This window comes from Dama dama, chromosome 9 (assembly GCF_033118175.1).
Source record: "Dama dama isolate Ldn47 chromosome 9, ASM3311817v1, whole genome shotgun sequence".
Taxonomy (NCBI): Eukaryota; Metazoa; Chordata; class Mammalia; order Artiodactyla; family Cervidae; genus Dama; species Dama dama.
Window position 1 is genome coordinate 16,005,718 of NC_083689.1, and position 25,329 is coordinate 16,031,046.

Consider the following 25,329-nt stretch of genomic DNA (forward strand, 5'->3'; position numbering starts at 1 on the left):
GTCTCGAACCGAGGGATTCGGAGCTCTTGAGTGGAACCCAGTGAGACAGAACTAGGACACTGCTGGGGACCGAGAGCAAAGGGGCGGTTCTTGCAGACAGGAAACCGTCTCTGCCCACAACCAAGATGACTGAGGAGAGAGCGGATGTTTCCGCACTTCGGGCCGAGGGCCACTCTTTCTCCCCTGGCGGCCCCGCTCTCGATGGTGGCACGGGTCACGTGACGGGGGGGGCGGGGTGACGGCGCGTCCCTCACCTCTTGGAGGGAATTAGCTTCCGAGGCCGAGAAGGGAGGGGATTCGGCCTCGGGAGGGTGGGGGGCGTGACATGTCTCTCGAAGATCCTTTTTTTGTAGTCCGAGGGTGAGTGACAGCGATGCGGCAGGACACGGGGTATTGTGTCCCCTTGCCAATTAGTGCCCGCGTGCCAGCCGGTGCATGTCAGGCATTCTGGGCACCGCCGTCGGGATCGCCCCGTGGCCATGTGGGAGGGGTCCGCAGGGGGATATGAGGGTCTCCTGAGCTCTCAACCTGTTTGGGGGCGTAATGGTGGGCGGGAGGACCGCCTACTCCCCCCGGCCAGCCGCGCCCGCTGTGCCCCTGCCCGCAGCGAGGTGCAGAAGGCGGTGAACACCGCCCGCGGGCTGTACCAGCGGTGGAGCGAGCTCCTGCAGGAGAGCGCGCTGGTCGGACGCGAGGAGCTGGACTGGACGACCAACGAGCTGCGGAATGGCCTGCGCAGCATCGAGTGGGACCTCGAAGACCTGGAGGAAACCATTGATATCCTGGGGGGGGGGGCGGTGGCATGGGAGAGTCTATTGCAGGGGTAGGGGGCGCTGAGAGCCAGCACTTGGGGGAGGCTGCACACCTAGGAGGTGTTAAGGACTTTGAGGCGTAGGAGGGCGCACGTTCTGTCGGGCTCTGGCTTTGACTCTTGACTCGCCGCATACGCATAGTGGAAGCCAACCCCGGCAAGTTCAAGCTCCCAGCTGGAGACCTTCAGGAGAGAAAAGTGTTTGTGCAGAAGATGCGGGAAGCAGTGCAGGTGAAGAGAGTTTCCGATGGGGTGAGGAGGGTTGGGGTGTGTTTTTACTCTCTGATGCTGTCCTTATCTGTAGGAAATGAAGGATCATATGGTCAGCCCGGCAGCCGTAGCCTTCATGGAGAGGAATAACAGGGAGGTAAGGCATTCCCACCCAGTGCCCTCACCTGCTGTGTCTCGGGTTGAGCCTCAGAGTGCAAGCCTGGCCCCTCTGCATTCGCCTGTTTCCTGGGGACCCGTGCGTCTGTCCCTCCGCATCCGTCCTCATCTTCGTGCAGTTGTCTCCATGCTGTCTACCCACCTGCTCTTTCAGGATGAGCACAACTGATTTCTCTGTGTGTATAATCCCTTCTGCCCCCTCCTGTGGGTCTGTACTCCACAGGTTTTCTCTGTGTGTGGCAGCCTGTCTCCTTTTCTTGCTCTCTGTGTTATTGTTTCCAGGATATGTGTTTACCTTTTTTCTTTTCTTTTTTTCTCCTTTTTTTGGGCCGTGCCCAGCAGCACGTGGGATCTTAGTTTCCCCAACCGGGGGTCGAACCCTTGTCCCTGTGGCCCCTGCATTGGGAGCTTGGAGTCTTACCCATGGACCACCAGGAAAGTCCGTGTGCTTTTTTTTTGTTTTTTTTTAATCTGTGTAGGCGCTTGACCTCTCTGATCATGGCCCCTGAGTGGATCCCTGTCAGCCTTGGGTAGATCCACCATTTCCCTTTTGTGGGTGTGGTTGCCCCGTGTGTGTCCCCACTCCTGTCTTTTGTGCCCATTCTCTCTGCTGCCTCTGTGTATGCACCTTTTCCCTCTGTGTTGTGTGTTGTTCATTCTTTGCATGTTGTGTAACAGCAACCTCACTCGATACACCTACATTGGGGTCTAGAAGGGTGGGGGACTGAAGCCTGCAGCAGCTTGGGGTCCTGTGGCAGGATCCACATGCCTTCCAGGTGTGCTGTTTTGGGGATTAATGTTCAAATTCTTCTTATTTCTTTATTTGGCTGCATCAGGTCTTAGTTCCCCCACTGCATGTGGGATTTTTTTTTTTTCATTAAAAGTTAATTAATTTTTTTGACCGTGTTGTATCTTTGTTCACCGCACAGGCTTTTCTCTCGTTGCAGTGACTACTCTCTGGTTGTGATGGGCCCAGACCTTGAGGGCTTCAGTAGCTGCAGCATGTGGGCTCAGTAGTCAAGATTCAAGGGCTCTAGAGCACAGGCCCTGTAGTTGTGGCACATGGGCTTACTTGCTCCGTGGCATGTGGGAATCTTCCTAGACCAGGGATTGAACTCATGTCTCCTGCATTGGCAGGCGGATTCTCTACCACTGAGCCATCAAGGAAGCCCCAACCTGTGGGATTTTAGTTCTCCAACCAGGGACTGAACCGATGTCCCCGCATTGGAAGGCAGATTCTTTTTTTTTTTTGGAAGGCAGATTCTTAACCACTGGACCACCAGGGAAGTCCCTTAAGTTCAGATTCTTAAATACCTGTGTTTATAGGTTTATAAGCATGCCAGGGTTAATTTATTAAATCCTTGTTCCATCCTCAGAAAACAGGGTTTATAGCCCTCCCCATTTTACAGGTGAGGAAACTGAGGTACAGGGAAGTTAAGTGGTATGGCCTTGAGGTCACCTTGCTAGTAAATGATGGCCCGGAGGAACCCAGGCCATTCTACTCCTGAGACTGTCTTCCTGAGTAGCCACCATCTAGTCTCTGCCGGGAGTGGGCGACCATCCCTGAGCCTGCCGTCTGGGTCCCTACAGATGCTGACAGGCAAGCCGGCCACTCTGAAGTCCTCCAGCGACTTGCTGGACGCCAGTGTGGTCTCGACCACCTCTCGCTACATTGAAGAGCAGCAGGCCACACAGCAGGTGCGTGCAGGCGGCTGGCAGCCCCAGGCTGGAGGAGACTGCGGACAGCTCAGGGCTCCGTGCCGACCTCGGTTCCCACCCCTCCACCCTGCAGCTGATCCTGGACCAGCAGGATCAACAGCTGGAAATGGTGTCTGGGAGCATCTCAGTTCTGAAACACATGTCCGGCCGCGTTGGGGAGGAGCTGGATGAGCAGGGCATGTGAGACCGGGACCCTGGGGGTGGGCCAGGAGCCCATGGCCGGCTGCTCCGGTGTGCACAGAGCCTCCAGGAGCTGATGCCTTCCTGGTCTTGGCAGTATGCTGGACGCCTTTGCTCAGGAGATGGACCACACCCAGTCCCGGATGGATGGGGTCCTTAGAAAGATGGCCAAAATATCCCACATGACCAGTGGTGAGTCCCCTGGGGTGGGGGAGTGAGGGGGGGGGTGCTGCCTCCCCTCTGTGAACTCTGACCCTCTTGCCCCCAGACCGCCGACAGTGGTGTGCCATCGCGGTGCTGCTGGGGGTGCTGCTCCTGGTCCTCATCCTCTTCTTCTCTCTCTGATCCTGGTCCTCCCCAGGGGGCGGTCCCTCCAGCTGCGGGGAGCTGGCAGGGCCCTGCCCCCTGGGAGGACTGGGAGGTCATGTCGGGAGAGCTGTCCCAAGGCTCTCATCTAGAGAGGACCCTCAGGGCCCCGGGCTGGAGCCCCTACCACCAGTCTGGTCTTAAGTGTACTTAGGGGGTGGTGGAGGAGGGGGACCTCAGACACACCCCTCTCCATCTCTACTCCTCAAAGCCATTGCTTTGCCCCTGTGCCTTCTACATGTGCCAACTTAGAAATAAAATCCCAGCCTTTATTATATATGTTTGTATCCTACGATATGGTGATCTGAACTGGTGGCTGCCCCTAAATGGGAACTCCTGTTCTAAGACCCCTGCTTGCACACCCTGGGGCCAATTGCGCATGTGTGCCCATGTGTGTCAGGGATTTCAGCGGTCGACATTCAGTGCAGAAAAGACTATTCTGGTGTATTTCTCAGATTTCATGATGGGTCATTTTATTACCATCAAAAAAATTCAACCACTGATTTTTCCTTGAGTTTTTGAACTTCAGCCTAAACATCTTTTGCTTGTTCTTTGTCTCCAGTAGGTGAATCCCTTAGCTGGGGAGCTCAGCTGGGACTTCTGAGGGGCCTCTCAGTACCACGGGGCTCTCTTGTACACCAGGTCACTTCCATCCTTTTGTGATGCAATGTTCTAATAAGGTGTGAGTGTGTGCTCAGTCGTGTCTGACTCTTTGAGACCCCATGGACTGTAGCCCTCCAGGCTCCTCTGCCCATGGGATTTCTCAGGCAAGAATACTGGAGTGCATTGCCATTTCATTCTCCAGGGGATCTTCCCGACACAGGGATCAAACCTCTGTCTCCTGCATTGCAGGCAGATTGTTTACTGCTGAGCTACCTGGGGAGCCCACTACAAGGGAGCGTTTGTAGATTTAAGGACTTTGTTGTAGAGCCTACCTGAGTCGGAAATGATCCCTATAAGCTGGGTAAACTTGGACATGAATCTTCACTTACTGTCGTAGATGTTTCCATCCTGAGCATTATGTAATTTGACATCAGAATCACCCTTGTATGTTTGACACATTGTAAAGTGTTATGTGTTACAAGGCTGTCTGTCATCCCATTCAGCCCCAAAGGCTGATTTGTCAAAAAGAACCAAATATGTACAGATTCCATTTTTTTGTTTTTTGGCTGTGCCACGCAGCTTGCAGGATCTTGGTTCCCAGACTAGGGATCGAACCCAGGCCTCCTGCAGTGGAAGTGGTCTTAACCACTGAACCACCAGGGAAGCAGGGAAGTCTCCCTCTCTTTTAATTTTTATTTTTCTTAATATATGTATTTTATTGAAGTATAGTTGACTTGTTTTTCCTTTTTATTGTTGTTCTTAATGCAAAACTACTACCACTGATGTCCTGGTTCAGGTTGTCTTGATCCATTCCATACTTGGTTCTCAGTCTTCCTGGGCTTAAAAGACGTGCTTCTGGGGGTCTGACACCACCTTGCTGGAATTGCCTACATGTTCAGACAGGACTTTGTTCCTTGAGGTGACTTTGGACCAGAGTCACCTCAGGATTTTTGTTGGTGATGCTGTTGGCTCCCCCAAACCCTACTTTCTGTTGGCTAAAGCTAGGCTTCAGGACTCGAGGGGGCTGGCCTTACTGAAACATGCACAAATGACCCTGTGAATTGTTACCCTCAATGATCTTCCCTGTGAAAGGCGAGGCTCCCTCCAGTCCTCATGGGGTGGTTGGACCTGGACTGGGCGGAGATGGAAGCTGTCTACCTCCCCAGCATGGATATCTTGATTTGATGGACTCTCTTTAAGATCAGTCAAGTCTTCCCACACTTCTTGAGACATCTCTGAATTCACGGGCCCCTAAGGTATGTTTTGTCTTTTGTTTCAGTTGATAGAATTTTCTTCTGTTCATATCTATCCTCTTTAAAGCCATCCTGACTTTAATATTATATATTATATATATATTTTTTTTTTTGCTGCACCATGAAGCATGTGGGATCTTAGTTCCCCTTGATCAGGTATCATCGAACCTATGCCCCCCTGCACTGGGAGCAGTCTTCACTTCTGGACACCAGGGAAGTCCCCCAGTATTCCTCTGAATGCACTGGTTTAGGATGGGGTGAGGGGTGTGGATGCAGGTTCAGGACTTGAGTCTAGAGCTGGGGTGTCACATACCATGGGAGAGGATCCTGGGGGACCCCAGAGCAGGATTTAGGGCTTACACCTGTGAGGGAACAACCTGGGGTAACCTAGAAGGAACTGGAAGGTATTGGCTGCCTGAGTCTGAATGCAGTCCCCCCTCAAGCTGACTGGAGAAGGAAATGGCACCCCACTCCAGTATTCCTGCCTGGGAAATAAATACCTTGGATGGAGGAACCTGGGGGGTTACAGTCCATGGGGTTTCAGAGTTGGACATAACAGCAACTAAACTCAAGTGACATTAAGGCATGTTTGGCATGGCAATCCCGAGTGTGACACCCTGGGGTATGGGGGTGTGGATGTGTGGAAGGAGGGCGGCTCTGGTGTGCAGCGAGTGGGACCCACCACCCCACGCCCCCAGTGAGCAGCTGGCAGCAGGGCTGTTACAAAGGCGTTTAGTTTATTCTCCTCATCAGTATCACTGATGTCCTCACGGTTCACATTTCCCAGTGCGGCTCCTCCTCTTACAGTAGTCATGTGCAATCTCACTTACGGGCCCGGGGTGGGGAGGGGCTCGGCCCAGGGCGGGGAGGGTGTTGGCACTCCACGCAGACAGACTGTCCTGCGTGAAAGAGGTGAGGGTGAATGGGCGGCCGGCGGGGGAGGGGGGGTGGCCCCCCCACAGTCTTTTTTGCGTTGGTCGGTGGTTCTCCATGTTCCTTCCTGGCTGCCCGGGCTTGGGGGTCCATGCAGTGCAGCGCAGGGCAGGGTGGGCTCGGGTGGAGGGGGCAGGGAAGGCAAGAAGGGAAAGCAGCAGGCCACCCAGGAGCAGGAAGCAGGGCGGGAGGGCGCAGGGGTGGCTCCCGGGGTAAGGCACAACCCTGTCTTTGGCTCTCCTGGTGAGGAGTTTCCTCCCCTGCACCCCTGCCCAGCCCCGCTCCCCACCCCTCCCCACCCCCCAGACCGCCACACACAGTCCAGAGAGCCAGGGGGGGCGCCTCCTGGGGTCCCTGAAACAAGAGGGCTCTGCCACCCAGCCCAGTGCTGCAGGGGCTCGAGGAAAAAGGCGAGGAGGGGCTGGACAGAGGCCTGCCCAGGACAAGGGGGTGGGGAGGGAGAAGACCCCAGTCCCAGAGAGCTGGCCCCCACTAAGGCCTGGAAGGAGGGGAGCGCCTGGGGACTCCGGCTTCCTTGTGGGGTCTGGCTGGAGCCCCAGCCCCATCCCTCGGCCTTGGTCGGCCTGGCAGCTTGCCAAGTGACCAGGATATTGTGCTTTGGGATCTATGCTGGGGTGGGTGCTGAGACCAGGATTGGGGGGGTGCAGGGTAGGTGTGACTAAGGTGCTTGTGCTTTAGTTGGGGGTGTTGACTCCCCCCACACACTCGAGCCAGCTGAGGCCACGAAAGCAGAGTCCCGGGACCCCAGCTGGACTGATCCCCCCACCCCTGCAACAAGCAGATGTCAGGAAGGACCTCCCCACCCCGGCCCCACAGGCTGGCGGGGGCTCCTGGGGTTGGGGGGGCAGGCCTCCAAGTCAGGTTTCAAGGGTCCAGTGGGCCCCCACCACCTCCTGTAGTCCCCTTGCCTTTGGAGAGAGAGGCTGCTGGGAGCAATGGGCGAGTCAGATTGGGGAGAAGACAGAGGCATGAGAACAAGGGCTGGAGACAAAACTGTGAAATTGCAAAGAAATGACACCCAGTGGGTGTGTATGGGGGAAGGGGAGTAGAGTTAAAAAAAAAAAAAAAAGAACCCTCTGAGTTTACATGTAGAACTCAAAAACCTGGGACACCCTTGCAATGGAGTCCCATGGGGGAGGCATCGAAGGGTGAGTGGGAGCTGGCCGGACCCACAGGAGCCCAGGCAGAGCGGGCCTTGGGGGGGCCCCACCTTGGAAACGCACACCCACACTCCACACACATGCGCAGCACATTCAGCCTGCCCCCTGGCCCCCCACCCCGTCCTGCCTTCCATAGCTCCGGGGACCAAAGGGGACATCAGACCCAGTCCCATTGGTTTGAAAAATAAAAGGAATCTTATACTTCAATATTTCATTAGCTAAAAAAATGTTTTAAAAAGTATGTACAGGGGGTGGGGGCTGGGAGCCCTGCCGTGGGGGCGGGGTGGGGTGGGGAAGGGCGGGAAGGCAGCAGCCCCCTCCCCCTAGCCGGCTCCCCTGGGTTCCACCCCGGTCCTACTGCCTCTTCTGTCTTCATTTGTTTAAGAGCAAAACTTCTACACACGCACGCGCGCACACACACACACACGCACACCCACACGCTTCTGCACGCCCCGGAAACCTCTCCTCCTGTCCTCAGAGACCTGCGGTCTGCCCCCAAGGGCTCCCCTGACTCAGGACCTGCCCCTCTCAGGCCCCAGGGGACTGGTGATGGCAAGAGAGGCTGAGCATGGGGAGGGGAAGAGAAGGGCGCTGGGCCTGCCACCGCCCACCACCTTGGGTCGGCCAGTTTCTCTGAGCCTCAGTTTCCTCAGCTGTAAAATGGGCAGTCCTCACGGCCTCGCCTACCCCAGCCCCCAGGTGCAGGGACAGACGAGGGAAACAGGAAGGCGCTTTTGGAAACGTGGAAGCACTGGGAGGTGGTGGCGGGAGGGGTCCTGAGAACCCGGGGGCCCCTGCAAGTCCCGAGGGGCTGCAGTGGGGGGGGGGGGTGGGGGCGGAGGCTGAGGAATGCTCCCGCTTGGTGGCCCAGGGCCTGGGAAGGGGGTCTTCCCAAGCCCCCCCAGGCTGGCCCCTCCCTGTGCCTGGCCTGGTGAGTGGGGAGAGAGTCACTAGGGGTTAGGAGACGGGGAGCAAGAGCCCCCCGACTGTGCATGAGTGTGTGCTAGAGAAGGCCACGCGGACCTCGCACCACCTGCCATCCTCTCCCAGCCCGGATCCCCGATCGGCTTGGGGTCAGGGGATGGGACGGGGAGGCAGAGGAGCTGGGAGCATGCAGCACCCCCCGCGGGTCCTGGGGAAGGACAGACAGTAGCTCGTGACCAGGATGGCGGGTGGGTGTGACAGGAGGGGGAGTGTGGCGGCCCCGCGGGAGGGTCCGCTGGGGGTTACTGGAGGGCCTCCTCGGCTGAGGGGCCGGCCTCGCCGTCGTGGCTGGCCGTCTCGAAGCCGTGCTCCACACCCATCATGTCCGGCTCTATCTTGCCCGTGTAGCTGATGAAGGTGGTGTAGGCGTCGCCCTCAGCCATGAGCGGCTTGACCTTGGGGATCCAGCTCTTGCGCACAACGCGGCGGGCGTTGGTGCACATGTCGGCCGCAATGGCGTTCATCTCGCTCTCCTTGAAGTTGGGGGCGAAGTTCTGGCAGTAGTCTGCAGGTGGAATGAGCGGGCCCAGGTAAGCGCCCCTCCCAACAGGCACTCAGCTGCCGTGGCGCGGGCACCCCCCGACCTCAGGGCCCCTCTGCCCACCCCTCAGAGCTGAGGGCTGAGGCCTTGCAGATGCTTGCTGCTGTTGCTTAGCTGCTCAGTCATGTCTGACTCTTTGCGACCCCATGGACTGTAGCCCACCAGGCTCCTCTGTCCATGGGATTCTCCAGGCAAGAATACTGGAGTGGGTTGCCATTTCCTTCTCTAAGGGCTCTGCCCGACCCAGGGGTTGAACCTGCGTGTCCTGCTTGCCAGGCAGATTCTTGACCACTGAGCCACTTGGGGAGCCCGAGATCTTACAGACAGCATGCTACACTACATCAGTGGGCACAGGCTGGACCCAGCTGGGCCACGTGTGTGGGATGTGTGGGTCTGATGCGGGACACCTGAGTGCTCTTGAAAAACAGGCGTCATTTGCCAGAATTTAGAAACTGGGAGATTTCCACTTGAAAACCTAGACTTACTTCCTGACAACTGGCTGAGGCCTGGGGTGGTCTATCACTCCCATGACCAGCCTGCGTTGGAGACCCTCTCCTGCCGGCTTTGTGGCTTTCCTTCAGTGTCCTTCCTCAAGAAATCTCTAACCAATCACAGCCCTCTTCCCAAGAAGCCTAGATTGAACTTCAGAATCCTTAACATCAGAGCCTACCTACTGACCCATCAGGGCCACCACCAGAGAAAAGGACCCCCTGCCCGACCCCAGAACGGCAGGCACTCACATTTGACGGCGTGGAGCACGCGACTGTCCAGCGGTTTGCGGCTGGGGTTGTTGCTGGAGGAGCGGATGCCGGTGCCACAGCTGTTGGCCAGCGTGTTCCTGGGTAAGGTACAGGGGAGGGGAGTCAGGCCCCCCGATGGCGAGCCCCCTCAACCCCTGGGGCTCTGGCGGGGGCCTCACCGGTCAAAGAAGGAGGCCAGGAGGCGCCGCAGCAGGACCTTGTGGCGTGTGCCTGCGCTGACGTGGCAGTTCATGAGCTGCGCCCTCGTGATGTACACGTTGGTGCCTGCAGGGGGAGGGGGCGAGAGGATAGCCAGGGCCGACCAAGACACCACCCCACCCCAACAACTCAACCCACAGCTGCCTTCTCGACACTCAGGAAAGGAGAGAGACTGCCCCCAGCCACCATGAGTCCTGCGGCCAAATTCTTAAGCTCTGTGTTGGTCAACCCTGGAACCACCCCCACGAAACCACTGACCTATGCCAATGTGGCCAAAAATGCTGGCCGATGCTTATAGCCGCCTCTGGGGTGGAAACCTACAGGCAAGCCTTTGATTCGTATCAATATGAAGGGGTGTCAGGGGCCCCAGGACCCAACCCAAATGGGGTGGCAGGGGGAGCTGAGGGTCGAGGTGAGGCCAGCCCACCTGTCACCAGCTCCAGCTTCTCTGAGGGGTCGCCCTCGTCGTAGAGCTTGGGGTGGCAGCGGTTGCCAATCTGGTTGATGAGCTCGGCGGGGAGAGACGCTAGGTCCTGCCGCACTCGGATGCGATTCCGAGACTCAGGGGCCACCTGCTCAGGGAGGGCCTCCACCTTCTCGGCTGTGCAGGGGGGAGAGAGGTGTGCTGGGGTCAGGTGGCAGTGGTGGGGAGGGCAGTGGGGCCGGGCTGGGGCTTGCGGGGGCACCTCACCAGTCTGGCCGACGTTCATCATGCTGTACATGGTGTACATGTTGCAGATCTGCCGGTACTGCTCATCTGTGCCCTCCTCGCCAGCGTCCTCCTCCTCGTCCTCCTCATTGTGGTAGGAGCCGGGGCTGTCGCTGGTGTAGGCGCTTGAGGTGCCGGGGCTGGTCCGCTCTGACGTGCTGGGCCCGCTCACACCGCCTGCTGCCGCCGCCGCTGCCGCCGCACCCCCTGTTGGCGGCCCGGCTCCCGCCCCCGCCGCCACTGCGGTGGGCTGTGCCGCCGCCACCACGGGGGCCTGCTGGGCCGGCCGGTTGACAGCCAGGTCTGGCGTGGAGAACTTGGCCATCTTACGGCTGCCATTGCCCCCGCTGCCGCCCCCGGCATCCTTCTGGCTGCTGTCCCACAGCCGCTTGGCCACGGGCGTGCACTGCACAGAGTCCGACTCCTGCTGCTCTGTCTTGACGCGCGACACCAGGGGCAGCGGAGTGCCGCAGGCCGGCCAGCTCGACGTCTGCGCCACGGGGCTCTGGGGCTCGGACGAGGGGGCCTCCTCAGCGTGCAGGCCCTGGGAGTCGCAGCTGGGGGAGCTCACCTTGAGGAAGAATTCGGTCCCCTTCTCCATGATCTCCTGGATCTGCAGAAAGCCAGCCGTGTACATGAGCAGGAACTGGTCACCCATGTTCATGCTCAGGCGGCCCGTGTAGCAGAAGCTGAGGATCTGCTGGAAGGACTGGGGCTGCACGGCCGCCGGCAGCTCCACCACCGCGCTCCGGCTGCTGTTGAACAGGTCCCGGAAGTAGGAGCTGCTGGCGGCCAGCACGGCCCTGTGGGCCTTGAAGGCGTGGCCCTTGACCACTACCGAGACGTCACAGTACAGGCCCTGCAGCCGCTGCTCGTTGAGGCACTCCAGGATGCTGTTGCCAAAGTTCGGGATCTCCATCTGAAGGGTCTGGGCCATGGCGGCGGTAGCTGCGCGGGCGAAAGGGAGAGATGGAGGGGCAGGGTCAGGCGGCTGACCCAGCCGGATACCGGGAGACAGGCGGGAGTGTGGATGGCAGCCACTGTGGTGGAATCTGCCAGGACCATAAGAATCGCAGGGGCCGCCCACTCCTGTCCCAGCACGGCCTGGCCTCTGTGACAGGCTGGCCAGTCAGCTAAGCTGGGGTGGTCCATGCTGGGCTTCTTTCTGCAGAAAGAAGGGCAGGGACTCCCCAGGTGGTCCAGTGGCTAGGACTCCATATTCCCAATGCAGGGGACCCAGGTTCAACCCCTAGTCAGGGAACTACATCCCACATGTCGCAAGTGAGAGTCCCCATACCTCGACTAAAGATCTTGCATGCTACTACAATAAAAATTAATAATAAAGATGCCTCATCTAAGACCTGGTGCAGACAAATAAGAAAACATTAAACAAAATAAAGGAGGGCAAAGGCATCCTTACACGTCTGTGCTTGAGCATTAAATGAGATGACACGGGGAGCACCCCATGAGCACTAACCAGTGCTAGCACCACACACACAGGTAACTGGCATACCAACACAGAGAAGGCGGACTCATCTGATCTTTCACACTGCCTTTGTGGGGCTGAGCACGTGACCCAGAACCACCATTTGTTGAATGACTGAATGACCAATCAAGAAACCCTGAAACTGCATGAGAACATAACAGTCACCAGGGCAATGCAAATCCAAACCACAGTGAAACACCATTTCACACCCACCAGGCTGGCTAGAGAATCGCAAGGACAGAGGAGCCTGGTGGGCTACAGTCCACGGGGTTGCAAAGACTCGGTCACAACTGAGCAACTAACACACAGGCTGGCTAGCATAAAAAGATAAATACTCTCAGTGAAGATGAGAAATGACTCGGGACCCTCCTACATTGGTGGTGGGAATGTGAAGTAGTGTAGATGCTGTAGAAAACCGCTCTTCAAATGGTTAAACCTGAAGTTACCATATGACACAGCGATCCTACCTCTGGGAATGATACCTGAGAAGTGAAAACATACATCCACCAGTGGTTAAGACTGTGAGTATTTGTTGTTTAGTCACTAAGTTATGTCTGACTCTTTTGTGACCTCATGGACTGTAGCCCGCCAGGCTCCTTTGTCCATGCGATTTCCCAGGCAAGAATACTGGAGTGGGTTGCCATTTCGTCCTCCAGGGGATCTTCCTGACCCAGGGATTGAACCCGTGTCTCCTGCATTGGCAGGCGGGTTCTCTACTGCTAAGTAAAGAACCGGGGAAGTACCATGTGAATGTTTACAGCAGCACTATTCACAACAGGCGAAAGGTAGAACCAATGACCTCAAAGGTAAATGGATAAACAAAATGTGATCCATCCACAATGGAACACTACTCAGTCACAAAAAGGAGCAAACAACTGATACACGCTACAACTAGGATAAACCCCCAAAATATGCTAAATGCAAGCCAGACAAAAAGACCACACATTATATATATTTCATTTCCCACAAATATGAAATGTCCAGAATGGGCAAACCATAGAGACAGAAAGTGGATCTGCGGTTGCCTAGGGCTGGGCAGTGGGTGAGGGGTAGGGGCTGTGAGGATCGGGGAGGCGTAAGCAAACAGGAACAGGGTTTGTTGTTGTCCTCGCGAGAAACGTCCAGTGATTGTGATGACATACGCACAACTATGAACATACTAAAAAGCTGTGAACCAGTACGCTTTAAAAATGGGTGAACTGTTTGGTATGTGCATCTCAAGCTGTTAAATGAAAAAAGAAATTGTGAGACTAATGTCCCCTGTGCAGAACTGGGGATGAGACTTGCCATGTACAGTCTTTGTTTTGTTGTTTAGTCGCTAAGTCGTGTCCAAATCTATGTGACTGTAGCCTGTCAGGCTCCTCTGTCCATGGGAATTCTCCAGGCAAGAATACTGGAGTGGGCAGTCTTAGGGTCTTTTTAAATTTTGAATTTGGTGTATATATTGTCTATTTACCAAAGTGAATAATATTTAAAAATAAAGTGTATGAAATCACACTGCAAACATCCCAAGGGCTTTAGGGGTGGGTGGAGAAAGAAATGTGAATTTAAGGAACTGCCTAGTAAGACCCTGCTCAGGGAGCCCACCACCCCCATCCTGACCTGCAAGGTACCACCTCGGGGGCCCTGGCACCTCTCAAATGTATAAACTTCTGCATCACAGCCTATTCCATCAGTGCACGTTCCCATCCAGGAGGAAGAACTGATCAGGCGAGGATGGCACATCTGATACTCTGGGGGCAATCATAAAAGGGCTTGGAAGGAAGATATGACTTTACAAGTGACCCCCTCCCACCCCATTGGAAACAGTGAGTCCCCTGCCATTCTGCTGGTGTGGAGGGCAGTGGTCCTGAAAGGGCAGGCAGGGGAGAGAAGAGAGGCCTGAACAGAGAGTCAGGCTGGTAAGAAGAAACAGTAGGAAAGAGTGTGTGCAAACACCCTGGGGTAGGAACGGCCTTAAGTTTCCCCAGCTGAGAACTAGGGGCGTGAAATCAGCCCCATAGGCTGCGAAGAGGATTCAGGGCGCTCATGCAGTCACACGCTGACTGCTCTGGTAGCCTGGGTGCTGGGAGGGCAGGGCCAGTGTCTCCCTCAGGGTCTCCCAAATGGAGCAGCTCAGTGTGTGCAGAATCAGGCTGGCCTTATCAGTGTTCATTTCCAAATGAAGAAGCAAAGATATGGAGCTCCTGGTCCCAGAAGCAAGTCAGTTCTGGAGCCAGGACTCATGCTGGCCCCAGAGTACAGCCCTGAGCCTATGGGCATGTGGCCCTTTCTCTTCCTCCACGGAGCCCTTTCTCAGTGAATCCGGAGAGGGTCCAACTCTGCACTGCATCCCCAGTGCTCAACCCAGAGGCAGCTTAAAACAGACCTAACGAACAAAAACCTGAAAGATGCATGAGCGCTAACGTGGGAGTAAGAGCCGAACAGCTGATGGGGCTCTGGTTAGTTCCTGCCCCAGGGCCTTTGCACATACTCTTTTCTCCTTTCCTCAGCAAAATCAATGTCACCATCACGAAAAACAAAAAGGCCATCAGGGGACTTCCCTGGTGGTCCAGCGGTTAAGAATCTGTCTTGCAATGCAGGAGACATGGGTTCGATCCCTGGTCTGGGAAGATCCCACATGCCGAGGAACAATTAAACCTGGGCATCAGAACTACTGAAGTCTGTGTGCCCTAGAGCCTGTGCTCTGCAACAAGAGAAGCCATTGCAATGAGAAGCCTGTGCAATGCAACTAGAGAGTAGCCCCGCCTGGTGCGACCAGACAAAAAATTCATGCAGCAATGAAGAACCAGCACAGCCAAATAATTAGTAAGTAAATAAAGTTTTAAAAACACTGCAGAGACAGCACCAAGGGAACAGGTGACTGACTCCTAGAAGCTGGGGTGGGGAAGCATCGGGGAAAGGGGAGCTTGGGTGAGGAGGGTAGAGGGCTGAGGCTGTAGAGATATCGATGTGGATGCTTTGAGGGCTATGAAGGGCATTCCACTCCTAACTGCACTCGGTGTGCTGGACAAGGCTGCATCCATGTCCCAAAGGCTACCAAGGTGCTCAGAGCACCCAGCAGTGAAGGTGAGCGGTGCCCCACCTCATGGGTGGGTCCCAAGAAGCTAGACTGCAGGGCCTGTCCCCCCACTGAGAATTGGTGCAGGGGGCTTTGTGGGGAGCACTTAGCTTGGGAGTGCTAATATCCTCAAGATAACGGGAGGGAACAGAGACACAAGGAGGGGGCTCCTGAGGGTGAAAGCCAACCTGATATCCAGGCTGGCATCAACAGGCCTCACCAACCCCATGGAGCCCCAGAGCCAAGCACCCAGGGCTCTGAAGGTTTCAGTGAGCAATTTAGTGGGGGGACAAGTTGTACAAAAGGTTGATGTAATCAGTGCACAGGAACCCACCTGTCCCCTTGCAGTGACAGGGAGCAGGGTGCTTGCTCTGCCTTGCTGCCCCTGCAGGTAGGACAGGATGAGGGGAAGTGGCAGAGGCCACTGGAGACACCAAAGACCCACCCTGGGCTCCCCTCTCTCTTGTGGCGCCCATCCAGGCTACCCGACTCAGAAGAACCATGGTCCAGGGTCCTCCCCCTCGCCTCTGCTGGCCTGTGAGGGAGGAGGCATGGAGCTACCCTGGGCTTTCTAGAGGAAACAGGGCTAAGAGCTGGTGCTTGAGCTGCATCACCTGTTGGTGGGGAAGTAGTTGGATGGGGAGCCGGGAGGGGGGCAGGGGGTCTCTAAACCACCAACAGTTCTGTCCTCACCAACCTGAGCCCCCCACCTGCTCTGCCCAGTTCCCCGCAGCCAGACCTCGCCCGTGCCATGCACCCTGCCCAGAGCGCCCACATCGTCCTTGGCCACCCTCAGGTACCCGCCACTCCAAGAACTCTCCAGACTGGAGAAGATGGCCTCTTCTGCACGCCCCCCACCTGCAACCCTAGTGCCCTGATGCTTACCTCTGAGAACACTAGATCCCACTTGATTACAGTCTTCCCAAGGGCAGAGAACCGTCTTTGAACTCTCTCCTCACAACTTGGTACATCAGCCTGTGCATCTGCTGGGGTCCCCAGATCCCCCTGGAGGGGAGGGGCAGCCCCCAGCCACACACAAGGCCAAGAGGACCCTCCTGGCATCACTGCTCCTGGCCCCGAACGAGAGTGGGTTTTCCCCATGAGATGCAAGGCCACAATTCACAGTTTCCATGATCTCTCAAGCCACTCAACAAATATTTGCCCAGCACCTGTCTGGGGCAGGAAGTGCCCAGAGCTCAGGGCAGGCCATCACCAAGACAGGGCCCTAACTCTGGAGCTCACGATCTGGTGAGAGGCACAACCATTCATCCAGGTCACACAGATCCATGAGCTACAGGTCCTCACCTCTGACCTCACCCAGCAGAGGAGATCTGGAGCCGAGATCTGGGGGGCACCAGGGGGTAGAGGTGGGGTGATCTAATGGGGCAGTGGCGGGCTGGGAAGGTGACCCTCAAGGCACAAGGCATGCAAAGCCTTGAGGAAGAAGCAGGCACGATCCTTCCAGAAAGTGGACTCTGGGCTCTGCTGTGAACTACGTTGTATGTGCGTGCATGCTAAGTTGCTTCAGTTGTGTCCGCCTCTTTGTGACCCCATGGACTACAGCCCGCCAGGCTCCTCTGTCCATGTGATTCTCCAGGCAAGAATACTGGAGTGGGTTGCTGTGCCCTCCTCCAGAGGCTCTTTCTGACCCAGGGATTAAACCCATGTCCCCCAACCCAATTCATAAGCTGAAGTCCTCATCTCCAGTGTGACTGTATTTGGAGACAGGGTCCTATTTGAAGGTCATTAAGATTAAATGAGGTAAAAAAAAGTGGGGCCCTCATCCAACAGAACTCTGTTCTTAGGAGGACGAGAGATTTCTGTCTCCAAGCACACACTGAGGAAGGGCCATGTGAACACACTAGATCCCAACCAGAACCTGACTGCACTGGCCTCTTAAGACTTCCAGCCTACAGAACCATGAGAAAATAGATGTCTGTCCAGTCACCCAGCCTATATGGCACCTTGTTATGGTGTCCAAGCAGACCGGCATCTATTCACCCCACAGCTCCCTCATGGGGCCCCTCGCCTGGACCTCCCTCCATGGACAGAGACTGGCATGTACCCCAGATGCCAACACAATGCGTCCTCAGTAGACCTCTCGCCCCCTCAAGCCTGCTTGGGTCACGGTGTGTATGGGCTCCCGCCCTCCTTGCTTGGGTCAAGACTCCCAGATTGGACTTCCCTAGAGGTCCAGTGGTTAAGGATCCACCTACTCCAAGAAGGAAATGGCAGCCCACTCCAGTTTTCTTGCCTGGAGAATCCCATGGACAGAGAAGCCTGGTGGGCTCCAGTCCATGGGATAGCAAGAGACTTAGCATTATTTAAAAAAAAAAAAAAAAAAAGACTCCACCTACTAATGCAGTGATCCCGGGTCTGGGAGATTCCACAGGCCCCAGGGCTGCTACGCTTGGGCGCCCTAGGGCCTGTGCTCCCTAACAAGAGAAGACACTCGCACCGCAGCTAGAGAAAGCCCTTGTGCAACAACAAAGACCCAGCACAGCCAAAAAAAAGAAAACAAAAAAACACACCAAAACCCCCAGATTCACACCCCTGACTCCTTCAAAAGCAGTTCTCACCACCTGGGCCCCTGTGATGTGTATGGGAGCCCTGCATGGTAAGGCTCACCCACTCTCAGACCTAAAACGCAGGGCCCAAGATGGTCACGGCCCTTCAAACTCTCCCGATCACCTATCTCGAATTTCCAAAGTCAGAGCCCTTCCCAAACCCGATTCCTCCGGTCGCTTCTCCTGCTCGAGTTTTCCTCCTTGGCGCTTCTCACCATCTCCCGACTAGACATGTTCTTGGCTCTTTGTCAGTTCCACCAGGGTAGGGCCTCCACCCACCTGGGGACACACTGCTGTGTCCTCTGCCCCAATAACCAGGCGAGCACACGGTGGGCGCATGATCGTTGCTGGTAGAATGAATTAAGAATTACTTCTGTTACCTCCCACTGGCACGCGTGCTAAGTCACTGGTTGTGTCTGACTCTTTGCAACCTCAATGAACTGTAGGCTCTGCCCATGGAATTCTCCAGGCAAGAATACTGGAGTGGGTTGCCGGGCCCTCCTCCAGGGGATCTTCCTGACCCAGGGATCGAACCTGAGTCTCTATGTCTCCTGCCTTGGCAGGCGGATTCTTTACCACCAGTGTCACCTAGGAAGCCCCGCTTTCAACCAGACTCCTGTTTTAGTTGCAATATGACTAGAAGAGAACAGGACTAGAAAAGGTCTCTGAGGCCGGGCAGGGGTGCCACCCGCAACACAGTGGGGGCCACTGGGGCCTCCGGGGGTGGGGGGCCATGTCCCCGCCCAGGGCTCAGTGAACTGGGGATCCCCACTGATGGCTCCAGCTGCCCGACCACCAGACCCTGCTGGGGTGCTGCAGGCTTGGAATTGAAGTGCTCGTGTGGCAGTGCAGTTCCTGGGGGTGGGAAGTGCTAGCTCCTTGAGGAGGGCGCTCTGAAGTCCCCAGAGGCTGGGACTGTCTCGCCAGGCACTGTCTCTTTCCGCTGACCTTCCAGGGGAGCGGTGAGCTGCCCGTGGACATGGAAGCCCGTTAAGGGAACCCGCCAAGCCCAAGTGTAAGGACTGAAGACCCCCCTGGAAAGCTCCACAATCCTTCACTCAGCTCAGCAGGAGCTCAGAGTCACGGCTGGGGGGTGGGGTGCAGGAAAGCCGCACACCCCCACGCTTTTTCTGGGGGGTGCATTCTTGGCCCAAAGCCAGGCAGACCCTCCCTGAGGCAGCTTAGGCAAACACCACCTAGTGAAAAACCAGGTGACAGTCAACCACACAGGTCTTTTTCATGTACATGCACATTTAATGCCTATTCTTCTCCCCTGAAAAGCCCCCATTAACTCCTCAGCGGGTGACAGGATGAGCAGCCCTAGGTGGCCTGGACACTGCCCCGGCGGTGCTCGGTTACCCCTCTCGCCAGCCTGAGGGAGAAACGCGTCCTCTCGCCATTTCACAGGAGGGGGAGGCTCAGGGTGGCACCCAGGCCCCGTGACTCCAGTTCAAGGCTGGCCCGGGCTTCCCTGCCTTCCCCCTGGAGGACAGCTGGCCACCACATAGACCCAGTTCCTGGCTGGGCAGACTGAGAAGCTGCAGCCACGTGGGGAGCTCCAGAGCTGGGGTCTGCGGCCCACCGGAGCCCCTACCCAAGGGTGCCTCTCCCCGCTGCCCCTCAGCAGGCTTTCTTCCTCCGCACCACCTCCCCCAGCTATTCTCTATTCTTCTTCCTCTCACTGCCACCTCCGGGAATGAGCAGTCTAGCCTGCTGCCTCTCCCTCCCTCCTCCGCTCTCCTCTTGCAGGACTCGGCAATCTGGCCTCCGTTCGCCTGCAGCAGCTCCTAGAAGAACCCAGCCGGGCCCCACCCGCCTCCCAGTAGGACCACAAGCCCACCTTTCCGAGTTACCTCGCACTCCCCAGTGTGCCTTCAGACCTGGAGGGCACCGGGCGGGGCGGGGTGGCAGCTGCAAAAGTCCTGAGGTCACATTGGGCGGCTAACACAATTGATTCGGGTGGTTACTGGGGTGGGGTTGCTGAGAGGTGCTTGGAGACCCTGCAGGGCCTTGGCAGGGCAGAAGAATTAGAATCTTGTTTTTCTAGGATCAAATATCCCTTGCAAAGTTCCTAGTTTAGAATTATGCTTCCCTTCCCTTAAAGCCTAGAAAACATTATCCCTCTGAGTGCTCACCACCCCCTAGCCCCATGTCAGTCTTTCCCAACTATAAAAGAAGCAGCCACCTCATAAGGTTGTTTTAAGGATGAAACCACCGTAGAGTAATGCAGGGAGATTTGCAGCCTGTGTCCAGCTGCTGTTATTAGTGATGTCCCCTTCTGTCCCTGTGACCCCTCACAGGACTGCAAACTCCCTGACCGCAGAGGAGGCATCTTCTACTGCTCACCACCCCCCAGAACCTTAGGCCATCTCATCAGTCACGGGTATTTACAAGGGCTCCCCCACTGCCTTCCCAACATCATCCGATCGCATCCCAGACACGTAACTCTCATGATAACCTCGCAGCAAGGAGACCACCCGCGGCCCTGCTGCCACGGGGCCCAGGTCACTCTGCAGTGGGGGCTGCCCTGTACAGTCTACGAGTTGCACTGCCAGTCCCTACTCCCCAGCCCCAGCTGTGACAACCAAAAATGTCACCAGACAATCTTCTAAGTGTCCCCTGGGCAGGGCAGAATCAACTCTGATTAAGAACCCCTGCAGTGCAGGAATGCCTGCTTGTCCCCACTTATCAGACGCAGAAACTGAGGTGGCAGGCGAGGTCACGACCTTTGCTCAGGCTCTCCTGGCTAAGCAAGGTGGCGCTAATAGTCAAATCTGACTCTCCACTACACCTCGGATGCTCACCACCTTATTCCACCTTCTGCTTAATTCAGTCAGTCCTCACAGGCGGTGCAGTGGGAAAGAATCTGCCGCCTGCCAATGCAGGAGACACGGGTCAACCCCTGGGCTGGGAAGATCCCCTGGAGGAGGAAATGACAACCGACTCCAGTATTCTTGCCTGAGAAATCCCATGGACAGAGGAGCCTGGTGGGCTACAGTCCATGGGGTCGCAAACAGTCAGACATGAATGAGCACACACACACCCCTCAGGGTCTCTAAGGATGCTGAGACCTTCGCATCCTATCTGTCCACAGGAGACAGGGGCAATGACCACCACCAGACCCTGGACACAAAGTGACAGCCACCTGGACAGTCCCACTTCACAGCTTCTGTGGCTCAGAAAGCTCTCTAGGGGAGACAGAGGGTTGACACTCTTGGCCAAGGGAACCCAGGAGCAGAGGCAGGGAGGCGGGCCCACATGCTCATGCTAGGCAAAGGCCGAAGTGAGTTAAAAGTGGGTAAAAGTGCTCAGAGCAGCTTGGCACCCAGGAAAGGGATGGGAGTGAAAAGAAGCAGGGAGGACCTAAGAGAAGGAGCCAAGGTTGGTACAAACACCACCTCTATGTCTTCGAGGCCAGCTCACTGTTGCCTCGAATGCTGCAAGCCCCACCAGAACCTGGCAGGCCGTCCTCCAACACAGGCTCTGGCAGTGACATTCAGGAGCCGGGTCAGACCTTGCTAGAACAACCTGAAACCCTCTCCAAACCCCGTGCCTTCAGGCTGACCTCCACGACAGGTCCTGCCAGACTGACCAAAACTCATCTCACAGCCTGGCTCAGGAACCCACTGGGGCACATTTTAAAAGGCTTTGGATGCAGGCCAAGGGGTCTGAACTTTGCCTCTGGGGGTGAGGCGGGGATCCAGGAGACCCCGAGATCAGGTGCTTCTTTTCTGGGAATGGTACTAAGGATCTCCACCTCCACACCAGGGTTGGTCTCCCTTCACTTCTTTCCTCATGAAGACAAGATGTTTAGGGCTCTGAGCTGGCGCCTGGCACATGCTCAATGAAGGCTTTCAATGTGCTGTCCCGTCTGCCTAGAACATTCACCCCTCCCTGCCCCAGCTCCCCACAATCCCCATCCCCCCTGCCCCCAGCAAGCTGACTTATTATTCAGAGCTCAGCTCACCTGAAAGCCTTCCCCGACGCCCCGAATCTAATGCTTTGCCCCCCACCCCAACACCATCACTTCACTCCATTTCACTATATTCCTGAACATAGGGCTATCAGAAACACTCTTGATCATTTGTCTGTCTGGGGTTGATCACCTTCACTAAAACAGAAGTTTCTGAGAGCCACTCCCTGGGCCCCAGCAGGGAGTTGGCACCCATGCGACATCACACTGTCCCCAGGGTCCCTTTACTTTGTGGCTCTCACCCGCCAGGCTATTGTGGCATTCCTCTGGTGCCCTAGGGCTGTGCACCCTACATCCTCACAGAAAAGTAATTACGAAGAGTGCTTTCTCCAGCTCTAGGCACACGGACTCACTGCTCCCTTCTTGGCCATCCACGCACAGTGGCCTGCTCCTTCCAGTCTCTGCCCGGCTTCCAGCTAGCTCTGTGACTGGAGGCAGCCAGCCCCCACCCCTCAGTACCCAGCCTACAGCCCTGCTGAGGCCCCAGTCTGCAGCCAGCCTCAGCCCAACCAGGCAGGGAGAAGGCTTCATTACGTGGGGCTGCTGGCCCAGTTTCTACCCCTCCCAGAACCAGGAAGCCAGCCAAAGCGGGGAGGAGGGCCCAGCCCAGGTGGGGGCAGTTCTAGGAACTCTGGGGAGATCGGGGGAAGGGAGGTGATCATTAAACCTAGATCTGCCTGATACCACTCAACCCAGCCGTTTGTGGTTCCTGCCTCACGTGCTAAGGATCTCAAGTCAGCGTTCCCAGGACCCATTGGTAACAGCCTTGCAGTTAGACTCCCTGAGAGAAGGAACAAAAAGTAGGGGTGGTCTGACTGGGGACCAAAGTGAGCAAAAGACAAACTAGGGGGAAAAAAAAAAAGTAAAAATCCAGCCAGGCTCCATCCTTATAACCACCTCCCTCAGCCAGCCCACAGCTCTGTGATCCCTGACCTCTCGGCTCCCATTAAGAGAACGGGGGTTGGGGGGGGGAGTGACCTAGCCTCTGGGAGAGAAGCTTCCACTGATCTGGCTCCCTGGGACACCAGGAAAACTTGGTCCACAAGGGTACGGACCCATCCCTTGGGATGGGCAAGAGAAAAGTCCTAGACAGGGAATTCCCACCAGGGAATCCAGAATAGTGGGGACCTCTTCTCGTCACGCCCATCAAAGGCCAGCTCCAGGGGACCAAGGGTTGGGGCTGAGGGTCAATCAATCCCAGCCCATTGATGTCTAGTTGGGCTCCATCTGGAGCCTCGGTTTCCCACCCTGTACCACGGAGAAGACCTAAGCTGACTTGGTGGTGATGGTGAGCCATCAATGAGCTCATCTAACCAGCAAGCTTAGCACAGGGCCTGGCCCAGGAAATGCACCCCAGAGGACAAGCACTGGGATGGGTAGCACCAAAGGTCTGGGTACCTGATTTGAGCCCCTTCTTGGTGACCCGCATTCACCCCACCAGAGCCTCCAAGACACAATGAACAGAGCTTTACAAGCTCACCTCACAGTAACTCAACTGCAGAGAGCTGCTGCCTGAAATGCTGTGAGATCCCAACCTCTAGGCTTGAGCCCCAAGGGTCTGGTCACAAAAAGTGCAGATAGAATCTCAGGACCCTAAACTACTCAGGTAACAGTGTGTCTGTGTGTGTCTACCTCCCTGCAGATATCTGGGGTGGGGGTGGGCCAGAGAGTGGTAGACAAGATGCCGGCGCTAGGTGTTCCAGACTATGTCCTAAGCTGTCCAAACAAACACCCACCTGGCCAGCTAGCCCCTTGGAGCAGCCCGCAGAGGCTTGCCCAAAGGGTAGGTGGGGGCCCAGAACCTGGCAGGGATGAGGTGTGAGAAAGAAGAAACCCCTCAGCTTTGGCCCCAAGCTAACACCTGGCCAAGAAAAGAGGGGGGCGCATCTTGGCACGTGTCTTTTGATCATACAAGTTTCTCCGGACCTGCTCCCACACCCCCTCCAGCCTACTTAGTCCAAAAGCTTGCCTCCCCCTCCCACTCCCAAAGCTCCTACCAAAGTTCCTCAACCTACCTGATAGCCCCTGCATCTGGCTCTCGCCACCTGCACGCCCTCTCTTCGAATCCTAACCCCAAGTGACCCCCGCAAACATCCCAGGGATCTCCTAACCGCCCCCACTCGAACTAACTCCGCCCACACCCACCCTGCCCCACTTCCTGGGCTTCTCCTCAGCCGCCCCCAAGCTTGTAACCTGACCCACCTCCTCAAGCGCCCCGACGGTACCTGCAAGCCCGGGCCCCTCCCCGCCCCCCTCCCCCCCCTCAGGGCCGTTTCCCTCCGGCCACGCCGCTCTCTCCTCCTCCCCCATTCCGCCGGCCCTAAGCCTGACTCCTCCTCCCCCTCCCCCTCCGGTCTCCCCCGGAGCCTCCTCACTTTCCCTCCACCAGCCTCCCTCCAACTTCCCAAGCCCCCCAGGACCTGCCCCGCCATGGCCTTGCGCCCCTCTCGCGGGGAATGAGAGGAGGAGCTCTGGGCCCGATCCCGACGCCCCCAAGCTCCGCGGCCCGGCCCGGAGCTGAACGCTCAAGGCCGCTCGCGGGGGCCGGGACTCTCCGCACTCGCCGGGCCGGCCACAGTGTAGACTGCCAGCCAGGTTCCTCTCCTGTCGGAGGAGGCCCCCATGTCCACCCCTCTCAGCCCTTAGCCGGACCTCGGATGCCCTCGGGCCGCCCCGGCTAGAGGAGGCCGGAACCGGGCCTGGGGCAGGCCGCCTCACCTGCGCCGTGGCCGCGCTCCGGGGGCTCCCGGCGGGCTCCGCAGCGGCAGCTGAGGCTGGGCCTGGGCCCGGGGCGCGCCCCCCTGCGCCGGGGCCTCGGCCTCCGCCTCCGCGGCCTCCGCGGCCTCCGCCTCAGCAGCAGCGGTAGCCGCGGCGGCCATTCATTGTGGGCCAGGCCGCCCCAGCCGAGCGCCGAGCGAGCGCAAGGCGCGCCGCCGCCGCAGCCGGGCCGGGGAGGAGCGGCCGTGGCCCCGCCCGCGCACCGCCCCCGGTTCCCGCCCCCGAGGCTAGGCCAGCCGAGCGCCGAGTGAGCCCTTCGTCCCTCCTCAGTCTCCTCTCTCTAACCCTCGGAATCCCGGTCGCAACCTACGCTATGCTGGAGAGTTCGAGTCCCGATCTCGCCACTTTTTAGTCCCGTGACCTTAAGCAAGTGCTGTGTCTTTCGGAACTTTAGTTTCCTGGAATAAAACAAAGAATAATGCCTGCTGTTTACTGTGCCAGGCACTGTTTTATAGGTTCTTTATGGGATTATCTCGCTTAAACTTCACAGTAATATCTTTAAGTAGGAATTATTTTATCAACACACACACACACACTATAGAAAATAAGAAAAAGAGGCATAGAGAGGTGAAAAAACGTGCTCAAGATTACACAGCAAGGAAGTGAAGACAGGTGCTAGATTCAAACTCAGGCCCAGGAAACAACAGTAAAAGTATGTGTATGATGCTTATGCGATTCCATTCTAAGCATTTAACTCATTTAATTTTCATCAAAACTCAATAACGAACGTTTAAAAGTTTTGCCCATTTTGCCAACGAGGAAATACAAGCAGAGGGAATTAAGAACAAGTAGGAAGGCGTACTGGAGCTGGAACCCAGCCAGTACCGACCACTCTCCT

At 56.8% G+C, this 25,329-nt stretch overlaps 2 protein-coding genes across 7 annotated transcripts; one reads left to right on the plus strand and one right to left on the minus strand.

The window, feature by feature from the left end:
* Positions 1 to 239: 239 nt before the first annotated feature.
* On the plus strand, positions 240 to 9,770 carry STX10 (syntaxin 10). Of its 6 annotated transcripts, none has more exons than XM_061150140.1 (8): positions 240 to 360; positions 608 to 777; positions 948 to 1,042; positions 1,116 to 1,178; positions 2,789 to 2,896; positions 2,991 to 3,097; positions 3,195 to 3,289; positions 3,366 to 4,794. In XM_061150140.1, exons 1-8 carry the CDS (start codon positions 326 to 328, stop codon positions 3,440 to 3,442), a joined length of 750 nt encoding a protein of 249 aa, XP_061006123.1. In that variant the 5' UTR covers positions 240 to 325; the 3' UTR covers positions 3,443 to 4,794. The 6 variants fall into 6 exon arrangements, 5 of the variants coding, with proteins under 5 accessions (XP_061006123.1, XP_061006124.1, XP_061006120.1 ...); XR_009694056.1 differs by lacking the exon at positions 3,366 to 4,794 and adding exons at positions 5,159 to 5,322; positions 9,644 to 9,770 and having other exon boundaries at positions 247 to 777; XM_061150141.1 differs by lacking the exon at positions 3,366 to 4,794 and having other exon boundaries at positions 2,991 to 3,093; positions 3,195 to 3,283.
* NACC1 (nucleus accumbens associated 1) lies at positions 6,038 to 24,522 on the minus strand. The gene is made up of 6 exons (XM_061150136.1): positions 24,432 to 24,522; positions 10,609 to 11,574; positions 10,345 to 10,518; positions 9,878 to 9,983; positions 9,699 to 9,796; positions 6,038 to 8,922 (listed from the first exon to the last, which is right to left on the minus strand). The coding sequence occupies exons 2-6, from the start codon at positions 11,561 to 11,563 to the stop codon at positions 8,660 to 8,662; spliced, it is 1,596 nt and encodes a 531-aa protein (XP_061006119.1). The 5' UTR covers positions 11,564 to 11,574; positions 24,432 to 24,522; the 3' UTR covers positions 6,038 to 8,659.
* Positions 24,523 to 25,329: the final 807 nt, after the last annotated feature.

Bases quoted from the DNA above. Each gene is read 5' to 3' on its own strand.
- STX10 (XM_061150137.1), top strand. From the start codon at position 480: ATGTGGGAGGGGTCCGCAGGGGGATATGAGGGTCTCCTGAGCTCTCAA. The intron at 778-947 runs ATATCCTGGGGG...CTCGCCGCATAC, and splicing joins AGACCTGGAGGAAACCATTG to GCATAGTGGAAGCCAACCCC. The intron at 1,179-2,788 runs GTAAGGCATTCC...GGGTCCCTACAG, and splicing joins TGGAGAGGAATAACAGGGAG to ATGCTGACAGGCAAGCCGGC.
- NACC1 (XM_061150136.1), bottom strand. From the start codon at position 11,563: ATGGCCCAGACCCTTCAGATGGAGATCCCGAACTTTGGCAACAGCATC. The intron at 9,797-9,877 runs GTGAGGCCCCCG...TACCTTACCCAG, and splicing joins CTGGCCTCCTTCTTTGACCG to GAACACGCTGGCCAACAGCT. The intron at 8,923-9,698 runs GTGAGTGCCTGC...TTCCACCTGCAG, and splicing joins CGTGCTCCACGCCGTCAAAT to ACTACTGCCAGAACTTCGCC.